This window comes from Coregonus clupeaformis, chromosome 28 (genome assembly GCF_020615455.1).
Source record: "Coregonus clupeaformis isolate EN_2021a chromosome 28, ASM2061545v1, whole genome shotgun sequence".
Lineage (NCBI taxonomy): Eukaryota > Metazoa > Chordata > Actinopteri > Salmoniformes > Salmonidae > Coregonus > Coregonus clupeaformis.
This window is the reverse complement of record NC_059219.1, coordinates 24,606,389-24,619,662: the sequence shown is the minus strand read 5'-3', so window position 1 is coordinate 24,619,662 and position 13,274 is coordinate 24,606,389. Positions and strand designations below refer to the sequence as shown.

The 13,274-nt window shown below is 46.4% G+C and overlaps 1 protein-coding gene across 1 annotated transcript in view; it reads left to right on the top strand.

The window, feature by feature from the left end:
- The window catches only part of LOC121543416 (staphylococcal nuclease domain-containing protein 1-like), a 277,997-nt gene that overhangs the window by 215,359 nt on the left and 49,364 nt on the right, over positions 1 to 13,274 (top strand). The window contains exon 18 of the mRNA XM_041853265.2: positions 5,294 to 5,435. Within this exon, the coding sequence (XP_041709199.2) occupies positions 5,294 to 5,435 (142 nt within the window). The remainder of the gene's footprint in view (positions 1 to 5,293; positions 5,436 to 13,274) is intronic.

The following is a 13,274-nucleotide window of genomic DNA, read 5'->3' as shown; positions in this document are numbered from 1 at the left end:
AATGTTCCCATCCCCCTGGTTCCGGGTGTGTGTGTGTGTGTGTGTGTGCGTGAACAAGGAAGTATGTGTGTGAGAAAGTGTGTCTGTGAGCGAGAAAGTGTGTGTGTGTGTGTGTGTGTGTGAGAGTTAAAGGGTATTTTCTGAATGTAATGTCTCATCTTAGTCTGTCAAGACTTTCTAAATGACCTCCCATTCCACTTCTATACCAGTACTGCTGCAAGGCCTTCTAGACCAGTACTGCTGCAAGGCCTTCTAGACCAGTACTGCTGCAAGGCCTTCTAGACCAGTACTGCTGCAAGGCCTTCTAGACCAGTACTGCTGCAAGGCCTTCTAGACCAGTACTGCTGCAAGGCCTTCTAGACCAGTACTGCTGCAAGGCCTTCTATACCAGTACTGCTGCAAGGCCTTCTAGACCAGTACTGCTGCAAGGCCTTCTAGACTCACTTTTCCTCTCTTCACACTCTACAGTGATTTTAACTTAGTTCCTTATTAGTTAATTCATTTGCATATTTATTTGCACATTTGTATATAATGCCAGTTGGGTTTTTAGTAAAACAGTCAATCAACTCTTCAGTACCTCAAGGGGTTTGGCTGTGCCATCTGCAAGGCACAGTTCGCTCTTAGCTGAGCCATAGCCTATCTCTTACCATTTGTCACTACTGACTATTCATGCATCACTAGCATAGCATTATTTTCCCATGTTAAACCCCATGTTAAACCCCATGTTAAACCCCATGTTAAACCCCATGCCATGTGGACCTGGGTGTGTTAATAACATGATGATACCAGTGTGCTCAGTCATGCCCAAAGGACATCCAGCCAACTTGACACAACTGTGGGAAGCATTGGAATCAGCATGGGCTACTCATCATTCAGCGTACTGAAGGTCACAGTGTCCTAATACCCATCAGGGTGTCTCTGTCTCCTTTTAAAACACTGTTGTCCTTTTGGAACACTGTTGTCCTTTTAAAACACTGTTGTTGTCCTTTTGGAACACTATTGTTGTCCTTTTGGAACACTGTTGTTGTCCTTTTGGAACACTGTTGTTGTCCTTTTGGAACACTGTTGTTGTCCTTTTGGAACACTGTTGTTGTCCTTTTGGAACACTGTTGTTGTCCTTTTGGAACACTGTTGTTGTCCTTTTGGAACACTGTTGTTGTCCTTATGGAACACTGTTGTTGTCCTTTTGGAACACTGTTGTTGTCCTTTTGGAACACTGTTGTTGTCCTTATGGAACACTGTTGTTGTCCTTATGGAACACTGTTGTTGTCCTTTTCTAGAGTAGATGCCTGATGACTTGCTGTCCCTGTCTCTGCTTTTTGGAGCCAGACACAGGGAGCTTGGAAATCCTAACTCTACTCTACCCTTTTCTCTCTCTCTCTCTCTCTCTCTCTCTCTCTCTCTCTCTCTCTCTCTCTCTCTCTCTCTCTCTCTCTCTCTCTCTCTCTCTCTCTCTCTCTCTCTCTCTCTCTCTCTCTCTCTCTCTCTATGACAAGTGTCTACTGTGTCGAAGCAGCAACAGCAGTCACATATCCGTGTTCAAGTGGAACAAACAGGGATGGTTTGCTGCTCACGGAAGGTCATCCGCCTAGGGCACAGCGGGGGAGAGTGTGTGTGTGTGGGAGAGCTCCATTTGGAAAGCCACTTCTGCACCGGCGTTGTGAAAGCAGGGCTGTGATTGTGCATGTACTATACATGTGTGGCATTCTGTGTGTGTTCTCTCCTCCTGTTCCCTTGTCGCTGTGGCAGCGTGACGTGGCCCAACGTGTCAGAGGTCACTCGGCGCGAATCGTCATGAACGACTCCCAAACCCCCCTCCTCAGAGATGCCACCACGGTGACAGTCGCTGCGGTAATGAACAGTGACACGCTAATCTGTGTCACTCGGATTGGTCCTGCAGGTTTGATTAAAAGCCCGGACGTGTCATCACCCTCTGCTGAAGCCCCACTGCATTGTGGGTATTGACTCCATTAATATTGAAGGGAAGGATGGAGAAAAACGGCAAAAAAGAACAGTGGAAGTTTGTGAAGCGTGGCCATGTTTGGGTCTTAATTAACTCCTGGTCAGCCGTATCCAGCAAATTATTCAAAATAAAATGTCCCTTCCCTTTATTTGGCACCGCGGGAGAAGTAATTGAATGTAATTGGGTGGTTTGACCCAGTCTTTTGTCGCCAGGCAGGCAGGGCACCCACCACAGAGGCTTGCTACAGGCCTCCTGTAGCTCAGTTGGTAGAGCATGGCACTTGCAACGCCAGGGTTGTGGGTTCGATTCCCACGGGGGGCCAGTATGAAAAATGAATGCACTCACTAACTGTAAGTCGCTCTGGATAAGAGTGTCTGCTAAAATGACAAAAAAAAATGTGCTCTGTGTCACTTGTTGTATAATAAATGTTTTTTCCCAATGATTCAAGGTAGCAGGTAGCAAGCCAATTCACTAGCATGACTCATTGCAGTAGTGAAATCGGCTTATAAATGTCTCACGCTGCACACATCACAGATGTAATTGGTTATTGCTAGCATGCCTAAAAAGGCCTATAAAATGCTGGGTGTAATTAGTCTACCATGCTAACATGTTGACCACACCGCAAGCGTTGCGAAATAAATGTACACATACATGTTATTCAATCATTTCATCCAAACTGCTCGCGCGGGTCAACAAGTGTCTGCGTTGCCATGCGCTAAAATAGAACTTGGTTCTATTTTTGACGCTTGACGCTGTGCAAGTCCCGCATCTCCCATCTCCTCAATGGTTTTTAGGAGCATATATTCACGTGGGTGATTGAAAGATGAACTGAGGTCCACAATTCAGTCCAGTTAGTGGTGGGAATGTACCTTAAAGTTGGTTTCCAACCGCCATATAAAGTCCAAAGAAGAAGAAGACTGAAGGAGGAGAGATTACTAAAAACTAACTAGGTTTACCCTTTTATCTGTGGATTAATTGTCGGAGTAGAGAACACGATTTTATTGACTCTAAATGGGTAAAAATCCTACAAAGACCAAAATGCTCCTGAACAGCTTCAAGCCATAAGACTGTCTTTTATTTTATTTTTTGTTGCACAGACTCAATTGCACAGGCTCAGTGTACACTCACTGGACTCTACCCACACACTCACACATACTACACTGACACTCCAACACACACACACACGTGACACACAACACGCACACACACATGCATATTGATGCCACACACACACACATACAGTGGGGGAAAAAAGTATTTAGTCAGCCACCAATTGTGCAAGTTCTCCCACTTAAAAAGATGAGAGAGGCCTGTAATTTTCATCATAGGTACACGTCAACTATGACAGACAAAATGAGAAAAACAAATCCAGAAAATCACATTGTAGGATTTTTAATGAATTTATTTGCAAATTATGGTGGAAAATAAGTATTTGGTCAATAACAAAAGTTTCTCAATACTTTGTTATATACCCTATCACTGGGGCCGAGTTCCCTGCCATCCAGGACCTCTATACCGATCCACCAATTCTGGAGCCAACAGGACCCTGAACAGCTTCTACCCCTAAGCCATAAGACTACTAAATAGTTAACAAAATAGCTACCTGGACTATCTGCATTGACCCTTTTTTTTATCTTTTTTTTTAAGGGGGTAGATCAGCTTAATATTGCAGATAGATTGTAACTTCCATCAATGTAATTGTCTGCATCACTTCCAATCCCCCATTCTTTTATATATATATATACACATATATACACACATACACACACACATATATACACATACATATCCTTTTTTTAAAATATATTCCCCTTTATTACTTTCCAACCCCACCACCCCTTCCCTAATTGGAGTAAAGTAGTGAACAACAATGCTTAGGCCTCTACTTCCAACTTATACTTACTATATACATTTTATGGACACAGTCAATTTTACAATAATTATATTTAGTTTTTTCACCTGAACTACTTCTACTCTCAACCTCTCCGATCATTTTCATGATGTCTGCATTGACCCTCTTTGCACTAACTATTTTGTCTCATCACATATGCTGCTTTTACTGTCTATTATCTATCCTGTTGCCTAGTCACTTTACCCCTACCTATATGTACATATCTACTTCAACTACCTCGTACCCCTGCACATCCACTTGGTACTGGTACCCCGTGTATATAGCCAAGTTATCGTTACTCATTGTGTATTTATTCCTTGTGTTATTAAAAAATATATATATTATATCTGCATTGTTGGGAAGGGCCTTTAAGCATTTCACTGTTAGTTTACATCTGTTGTTTACAAAGCATGTGACTAGCATTTGATTTGATATCGCTACAGCATATAAAAACCACAAACATTATTACATTTTTTTACCACCAAGTAAACACAACAGCCTGCGGTGGAAATGAAAGGTGTAGAACACGCTGTGCTGTGGTGTTACACAAGAAAAGGAGACTGTGTTTGTCGTGAAGTTGTGTTCCACTTTTTCTTCCTGGCTGTGGGTTTGGGTTCAGTCACCCCATCAGCAGGAGCCTCAGAACATCAGCTGGTGGAGAGATGATTAGGCAGCTCTTGTCATCCTGTCCCGCGTGCGCGCTTGCGTGTGTGGCTGGTTGCGCTTGTGTGTGTTTTTGTGTGTTTGTGCACACTCCTGTGTGTGCGCGTGTGTGTATGTGTGCGTCCATAGCGTCGGCCATAGTTTTTGATTTGTGGCCCCAAGCGGAGCACTCTTCCCTTAATGAGCCTCCTGCCCTCCCAACAGAGGGCTAACCTTGGAGAGAAGCTGACCTGGTTTCCACGCCAACAACACACTAGAGGATGGTAAAAAGAGGGAAAGATGGAGAGAGAGGGAGAGAGAGAGCGGTTGTCCCACAGGGGATTGGTGGTGTTAGATAACCAACCCACCTCTGGTCTAGATTTGGTTGATGTTCTTAGGTGATTTGTTCTAGACAGTATTTCCCTTTGGCATCAAAACATGGTGTGAATCAAATAATGGGAGTCAATGTGAATTCTTCTGTTAGAGTTGTCAGTGGTCAAAGTAGTAGTTTGGTATCTGGTTTGGGTTTGTTTTGAGTATGTTAGATGTTTGATCATGTGACATGTATAATAAGGAACTGGCATGCTTAGCTGGAGGTTTAGACATGAGGAAGGTGCTTCTTTTTGCTGGGGTCTTTAGTCAAGACAGTGGACTGAATATTATTTCATTTATCCTACAAGTAGATCCCAGATTTAACAAGAAAGACCTCATATTAATAATACAAATATATTACACATAAAACTTAGGAAGTGTTCTGACATGCTTCGTCCTAATCGTGTGACCTTTCCCCCCCTCAGATCTGGGCCAACTACGAGGAGAAGAAGGTGGAGGAGGTGGTCCACGTGACGGAGGAGAAAGAGCGCACAGCCAACTACAGAGCTGTATACGTCACAGAGATCACGGACGCCATGCACTTCTACACCCAGGACGTGGAGACAGGTGGGGGGGGGTGTGTGTGTGTGAGGGAGAGTGTGTTGTCTGATATTTTGACAGGGTTGTTTTGGTTTGTTTTCGTGTGTGTGCGAGAGACGCGACTAGTACGGGGCTGACTTCATGGAGGACGGGCAGTTTTGCCCCACTGCCCAGACTCTCTCTCTGCTCTCACATTTACCTCCCTTCTACATCCTCCACCTTCCTGCAGAAAAACACACCGACGTTCCGCTTGTTTTTGCTACTGAAAGACTGGAATAAATCACCAGATTCTTCTGTCATTCCCCAGTGGAGGGAGGGAACGTTTGGAGACAGAATAAATAACAATCCCAGGTGTCTCTGCGTGGCTGCACCCGCCATCACCCTCCTCCCCTCGCTCTCTGTGTGTGATGCATTATGGGTAGGTGTGTGTGGAAGGAGAGGTCCATAGTTTAGCCCTCTGAGCTTAAAGAGGTGATCTAGTGTACAGCACCTCCCCCTCCTGTTGCTGTTGCGCTAATGGCTATCATTGTTCTCCCTGTGGGATGCCAAAGTTGTGTGTGTGTGTGTGTGTGTTTGTCTGCGAGTTTGTGTTTTTGTGTGTTGTGAGCGACAGTGTGTTTGTGTAGTTCCTGTTAGCCCAAGCCCAGTGAAGCAGCGCTATGGCCAGCCACTCATGTAATTACTACTAACCCATCCAACCTCCTGCCATTGACAAAGAGAACCAACCCTCCCTGCTCACATTTTATATCATTATTTTAGCTGACCCAGACTCAACCCCCTCCACTCATCCACAGCCCAAAGGCATTATAAATCTACAAGGTTAAGGGACTCCTTTCTTACCATTTAATATTAATATTCTTACCAATGATTTCTACACTCACTCTCTCTGAGCAATGTGTTTAGACACAACATAGCTGGAACGGTTGTGCGTGGGGTCTCATGCATAGCCCTGTGTCTAACAACACGCTGGTTAATGTGTACACACTACAGCCATAGAGGAGGCTGCCAAAGGCTGGCCCCAGCGCCTATCCCCTTTTGGCTCCTTGAATAGGACGGGAGGCTGTGATTCAATATGGCTGTCTGCATGGTCCCATGCCTCGTGGGAACGAGGAGTTGGTTGGACCGACCTGACCTCGCAAGAAGGACAGAGCAGGGGTTAATGACAGTGTTACATCATCACACATACACACATGCTTGAGTGAAGACACTTCGCTTTTATTAGCTCAATCACTCTCTTTCTCTCTGTCATTCATTCATTCACGCAATCACTCATTTTGTCTCAGGTGTGTGTGTGTGTGTTCCATAACAAGGTGGGGTGTGGGGGTCTCACTCCCGTTCCAGTGCCACTTGACTTTGGCAGAGGCCATGAAATTGACTTTCGTCATCATTTAATTAGTCTTAATGCGAGAATTAATTAATTTGGATTAGTTTAGAGCCAATCTGAGCCCTGTGTCACAGCGAGCATGACAATCCTATCACGTTGGAGCGCGACAGCATTTGGCTCCCCACATAACCCCTCACAAACACTACATACGTACACACCACCCATCCAGGAGACCTTCACGTGTTGTAGCATGCTCAGAACAGATCTTCTCCTTCTGCTAATCTCCCTGGATGTAGCTGCATATCCCCCGGACATTGTTGCGTTCCGCCTCAGAGGAAGTTATGTAGAGCGCTGATGATGTACTATGTAACCTACAGTGGGGAGAACAAGTATTTGATACACTGCCGATTTTGCAGGTTTTCCTACTTACAAAGCATGTAGAGGTCTGTAATTTTTATCATAGGTACACTTCAACTGTGAGAGACGGAATCTAAAACAAAAATCCAGAAAATCACATTGTATGATTTTTAAGTAATTCATTTGCATTTTATTGCATGACATAAGTATTTGATCACCTACCAACCAGTAAGAATTACGGCTCTCACAGACCTGTTAGTTTTTCTTTAAGAGGCCCTCCTGTTCTCCACTCATTACCTGTATTAACTGCACCTGTTTGAACTCGTTACCTGTATAAAAGACACCTGTCCACACACTCAATCAAACAGACTCCAACCTCTCCACAATGGCTAAGACCAGAGAGCTGTGTAAGGACATCAGGGATAAAATTGTAGACCTGCACAAGGCTGGGATGGGCTACAGGACAATAGGCAAGCAGCTTGGTGAGAAGGCAACAACTGTTGGCGCAATTATTAGAAAATGGAAGAAGTTCAAGATGACAGTCAATCACCCTCGGTCTGGGGCTCCATGCAAGATCTCACCTCGTGGGGCATCAATGATCATGAGGAAGGTGAGGGATCAGCCCAGAACTACACGGCAGAACCTGGTCAATGACCTGAAGAGAGCTGGGACCACAGTCTCAAAGAAAACCATTAGTAACACACTACGAAGTAATGGATTAAAATCCTGCAGCGCACGCAAGGTCCCCCTGCTCAAGCCAGCGCATGTCCAGGCCCGTCTGAAGTTTGCCAATGACAATCTGGATGATCCAGAGGAGGAATGGGAGAAGGTCAATTGGTCTGATGAAACAAAAATAGAGCTTTTTGGTCTAAACTCCACTCGCCGTGTTTGGAGGAAGAAGAAGGATGAGTACAACCCCAAGAACACCATCCCAACCGTGAATGCATGAAGGTGGAAACATCATTCTTTGGGGATGCTTTTCTGCAAAGGGGACAGGACGACTGCACCGTATTGAGGGGAGGATGGATGGGGCCATGTATCGCGAGATCTTGGCCAACAACCTCCTTCCCTCAGTAAGAGTATTGAAGATTGGTCATGGCTGGGTCTTCCAGCATGACAACGACCCGAAACACACAGCCAGGGCAACTAAGGAGTGGCTCCGTAAGAAGCATCTCAAGGTCCTGGAGTGGCCTAGCCAGTCTCCAGTCCTGAACCCAATAGAAAATCTTTGGAGGGAGCTGAAAGTCCGTATTGCCCAGCGACAGCCCCGAAACCTGAAGGATCTGGAGAAGGTCTGTATGGAGGAGTGGGTCAAAATCCCTGCTGCAGTGTGCGCAAACCTGGTCAAGACCTACAGGAAACGTATGATCTCTGTAATTGCAAACAAAGGTTTCTGTACCAAATATTAAGTTCTGCTTTTCTGATGTATCAAATACTTATGTCATGCAATAAAATGCAAATTAATTACTTAAAAATCATACAATGTGATTTCTGGATATTTGTTTTAGATTCCATCTCTCACAGTTGAAGTGTACCTATGATACAAATGACAGACCTCTACATGCTTTGTAAGTAGGAAAACCTGCAAAATCGGCAGTGTATCAAATACTTGTTCTCCCCACTGTATGTGATCACTGTGACGACTAGTGTGATTGACAGGAAACAGGAAGTACACGTTCCCCACACTGGCACAGACTGGGTTAATTAGCCTGTTAGCCAGACCAGGATAGATGCACACGTTAAGTTTAAGAAACTTAGCTAAAACTGCAGCTCGGCTGGTACTACTGCAGTCTGTGCGTTCGAGCACAGTTTTAGTCATCTCGAAACAAAAATCATGATTTCAGATGAACCAGCAATGTGGGGCCTTTTTTTCCGTTTTTAATTGGCCGATGTTTCCCACCGAGAGAGTGATGTGCTCGTTAGGAAAAACCGGATTGTTATTTTCAGCAGGGAAGCAAATATGACCCTCTCTCTCTCTCGTCCTCTCGCTCTCTCCCTCCCACCCTCTCTCTCTCTCGTCCTCTCGCTCTCTCCCTCCCACCCTCTCTCTCTCTCTCTCTCTCCCTCTCTCTCTCTCTCTCTCTCTCTCTCTCTCTCTCTCTCTCTCTCTCATCCTCTCGCTCTCTCCCTCTCTCTCATCCTCTTGCTCTCTCCCTCCCACCCTCTCTCTCTCTCATCCTCTCCCTCCCTCTCTCTCTCGTCCTCTCCCTCCCTCTCTCTCGTCCTTTCCCTCTCTCTCTCCCTCCCTCCCTCTCTCTCGTCCTCTCCCTCCCTCCCTCACTCTCTCCCTTCCTCCCTCTCTCCCTTCCTCCCTCTCTCTCCTTCTCTTATCCTCTTTTCTCCTCTCCTCTTTTCTCCTCCTCTCTCCCTCCCTCTCTCTCCCTCCCTCCCTCCCTCTCTCTCGTCCTCTCTCTCTCTCATCCTCTCTCTCTCTCCCTCCCTCCCTCTCTCCCTCTCTCCCTCTCTCTCGTCCCCTCCCTCCCTCTCTCTCGTCCCCTCTCTGTCTCTCTCCTCTCTCTCGTCCCTCCCTCTCTCCTCCCTCCCTCCCTCCCTCCCTCCCTCCCTCCCTCCCTCCCCTTCTCTTATCCTCTTTTATCCTCCTGTCCCTCCCTCCCTCCCTCCCTCCCTGCCTGCTACATTAAGGACCACAGCCCCTTGAAGAGCACTTCAAAGCCCAGGCCCAGTAAATTCTTACAAGCCTGGGTGCTTTGCAATTTCATCATGTATTTTTTTTCTCATCTTCAGAATGTATAATGTAGTGGGGGGGGGGGGTCGGTTTTATAAATACAATGAAGATTGGTTTTTGATAATGACATAACTTTTTGTGTTGTGGTTAAATTGGTCCTAATGCACCCGGCACAGCCAAATTGCCGTCAAGCAGTAGGCCCGGTGGCTCCAGGGGTGTTGCTGAAATAGAGGGGTTTTGCCAGGTTTTTCCCACCTAACCAGTGTGTAATCCCACCTTTCTCAGAGAGCAGGGATCTCCTTAGATGTACAGCCCCCAATGCCACGCCATACGCTATTATGTAAATTGATTCTGACAAATATAGGATGTGGTGAAGTCATCACTCACAAGTAGATGTTCTCGCTCCCTATATTCATTTCATACGGTAGCGCTCATCAGAATTCTGTACGAGGCAAACAGGCCGACCACAACAGACCGCAATCTACCTGAGAGAGTTTTGATCTTGTCCCTGCTCATCTCTCTCCCTCCCGGTCTCTCCCTCATGCCTCTCTCTCACGCTTACCTCTAAGTGTTTTAAGATCAGAGGTGAGAGGTCAGGCAAGTTTTTTTTTTTTTTTTTTGGCAGCCGCCGTCATCACTCCATTTACTGTCTGGATAAAAACATGCAGCTGGGGCGAAGGCTCCTTGACCGACCTTGAGGCGCTGGGCGAGCCGTGCGGGACGTAAAAAGATAAATCCAGCCGTTTGTCCCTCCTCTCGTTTCAAAGGGGTTGAAGACACACTGTTATAAAGTGTAAATAAAACTCCTAGCTCTCATTAGTTCCCATTGTACTCTGATCTACTCATACTCTGCCTGTGGTCACTGTGTCTCAGATATATTTTCATCTTCTCCTAAACAGTGAAGGACAGTGCACTGTAATATCTTCATAGTTTCCGTTATTCTCTGGGGGGGTGTGACGGTTGAAACAGTTCTGCTTGTGAGATATTTATTTTTTTAGTAGGATTTAATTACCAAAAGTGTGAGTTCTGGGTTGTGTGTGTGTGTGAACGTGTGGTAGAATTTGTTGGGAAATGAATTTTCCTGTCTGGGGAAATGCTACGGATATCATACAATCTCTCATCTCGCTCCCTCTCTCCTGAGGCTATGTGTAATTACTCTGAGGTGAACCTGTATAGATATCTGACCTTGGACACTGAGAGACAGAGGCCACTCTATGCAGCTAAGGGAAGTGACAGTCTACTAAAAGACTTTGATAGTTTTCCTCTGTTTTGCAGCCTAGGGACTGTGGGTGTTAGCTGAAGTCTCTAGCTTGGCCCTGCTTTGGCTGTTGATGACTGTAGACCATTGATAATGATTGTTAGTCTAGGGCTAGACTATCAGACCGTCCAGGACTGGGATTCATGCCCCCCAAGCCTAGCCTAGCCCAGAGCGGAGTTAGGAGCTAAGAGCTGGCAGTATTACAGCCTAGCCCAGACCGGAGTTAGGAGCTAAGAGCTGGCAGTATTACAGCCTAGCCCAGAGCGGAGTTAGGAGCTCAGAGCTGGCAGTATTACAGCCTAGCCCAGAGCGGAGTTAGGAGCTAAGAGCTGGCAGTATTACAGCCTAGCCCAGAGCGGAGTTAGGAGCTAAGAGCTGGCAGTATTACAGCCTAGCCCAGACCGGAGTTAGGAGCTAAGAGCTGGCAGTATTACAGCCTAGCCCAGACCGGAGTTAGGAGCTAAGAGCTGGCAGTATTACAGCCTAGCCCAGAGCGGAGTTAGGAGCTCAGAGCTGGCAGTATTACAGCCTAGCCCAGAGCGGAGTTAGGAGCTCAGAGCTGGCAGTATTACAGCCTAGCCCAGAGCGGAGTTAGGAGCTCAGAGCTGGCAGTATTACAGCCTAGCCCAGAGCGGAGTTAGGAGCTAAGAGCTGGCAGTATTACAGCCTAGCCCAGAGCGGAGTTAGGAGCTAAGAGCTTGCAGCGCTACAGCCTAGCCCAGAGCGAAGTTAGGAGCTAAGAGCTGGCAGTATTACAGCCTAGCCCAGAGCGGAGTTAGGAGCTAAGAGCTGGCAGTATTACAGCCTAGCCCAGAGCGGAGTTAGGAGCTCAGAGCTGGCAGTATTACAGCCTAGCCCAGAGCGGAGTTAGGAGCTAAGAGCTGGCAGTATTACAGCCTAGCCCAGAGCGGAGTTAGGAGCTAAGAGCTTGCAGCGCTACAGCCTAGCCCAGAGCGGAGTTAGGAGCTAAGAGGTGCCACCCCAACCAGGTGCCACTCTGTCCAAATTAGTCACACTCTACCTTTACGCCCAGCAGCTGTTCACCACCTAATGCTGCTGAACCGCCACTCAGTCAGTCTCACTCCTTCCTACTATAATGCTGGCGTTCAATCTCTCTCTCGTTCTCTTGTTAAGTCTATCTTTCTCCCTCTTGTTACTTATGTGGTTCGGTCTCTGTTTTAGTCTTTCCCATTCTCTCTCCTTATGTCTCTCTCTCTCTCTCTCTCTCTCTCTCTCTCTCTCTCTCTCTCTCTCTCTCTCTCTCTCTCTCTCTCTCTCTCTCTCTCAAATGTTCCCCTCATTCAGTGAAAACCTAGGGGTTTTAAAAGGTCCCAACGCCCCAGATCTGTCAGCCAATGTGAAGTGCCTTAATGTGTGACGGCACACATTTATTTTTGGGAGCAGTCAACGGAGGGCCTCGTAACACTGGTGTGCCAGACCGTGAGCATTTGCCAGTATTGATTTCAATAAGAGGACATTCTCTATTGATCTGGCCAAAAGGGATAGTGGGGGCTCGAACTAGAGCCATCTTAGAAACAGCTCTCCACTCCTGGGCCGGGTTCATTAGGCACCAAACGGAAGAAAACGGATTGAAACGGAGAGGGTCTACCTGGCCAATGCGAAATGCTCATTTTTCGTGTTCAGTTGCGAAATGTTTGAAAATGTTTTCCATTGTGTGCTCAAATGAACACAACCCTGCTTAATGTGGAAGGAAGATGGCTGGATAAAGCTCAGTGCACATGAGCATGTCCCTGTTTCCATGTGAGCCTCTGTAGAGGATGGCTTTTTGTTTCCCCCCGCCTACCACTGGCCTCTGTGTTTTGAGGACACGGTCATCCTAGAGAGTGCAGTAGTTTGTCATGGTCATGATTTTATCCTTACATCTCTTGGCTGTCCTTGTTTAACCGGGTCTATATTATTCAGTCTTGTTTCTCTTCAGCTGGTCTGTAAACTGTAGTGACGCTCCACACAAACTGCAGAGGCCACGGCTGTAGAAAGCAACAACAAACTCAAGCAGGGAGGAAAGCAGACACTGCAAGTTTTATTTGTTTTCTAAACTCCCCACCACCGCGGCAGATGAAGCAATATTTAGAGGTCCTCGGATGATCTTTACTTCCCCGAGATGGCATTCATTATTGAATTTGAACGGAACTGAAGATTGAAAGGTCAGATCACCTGTCTGCTCAGGTGTAGCATGGTTTGTTCTGAGGGGTTATTTTTGGAGGGAGCAGGACTGAATCT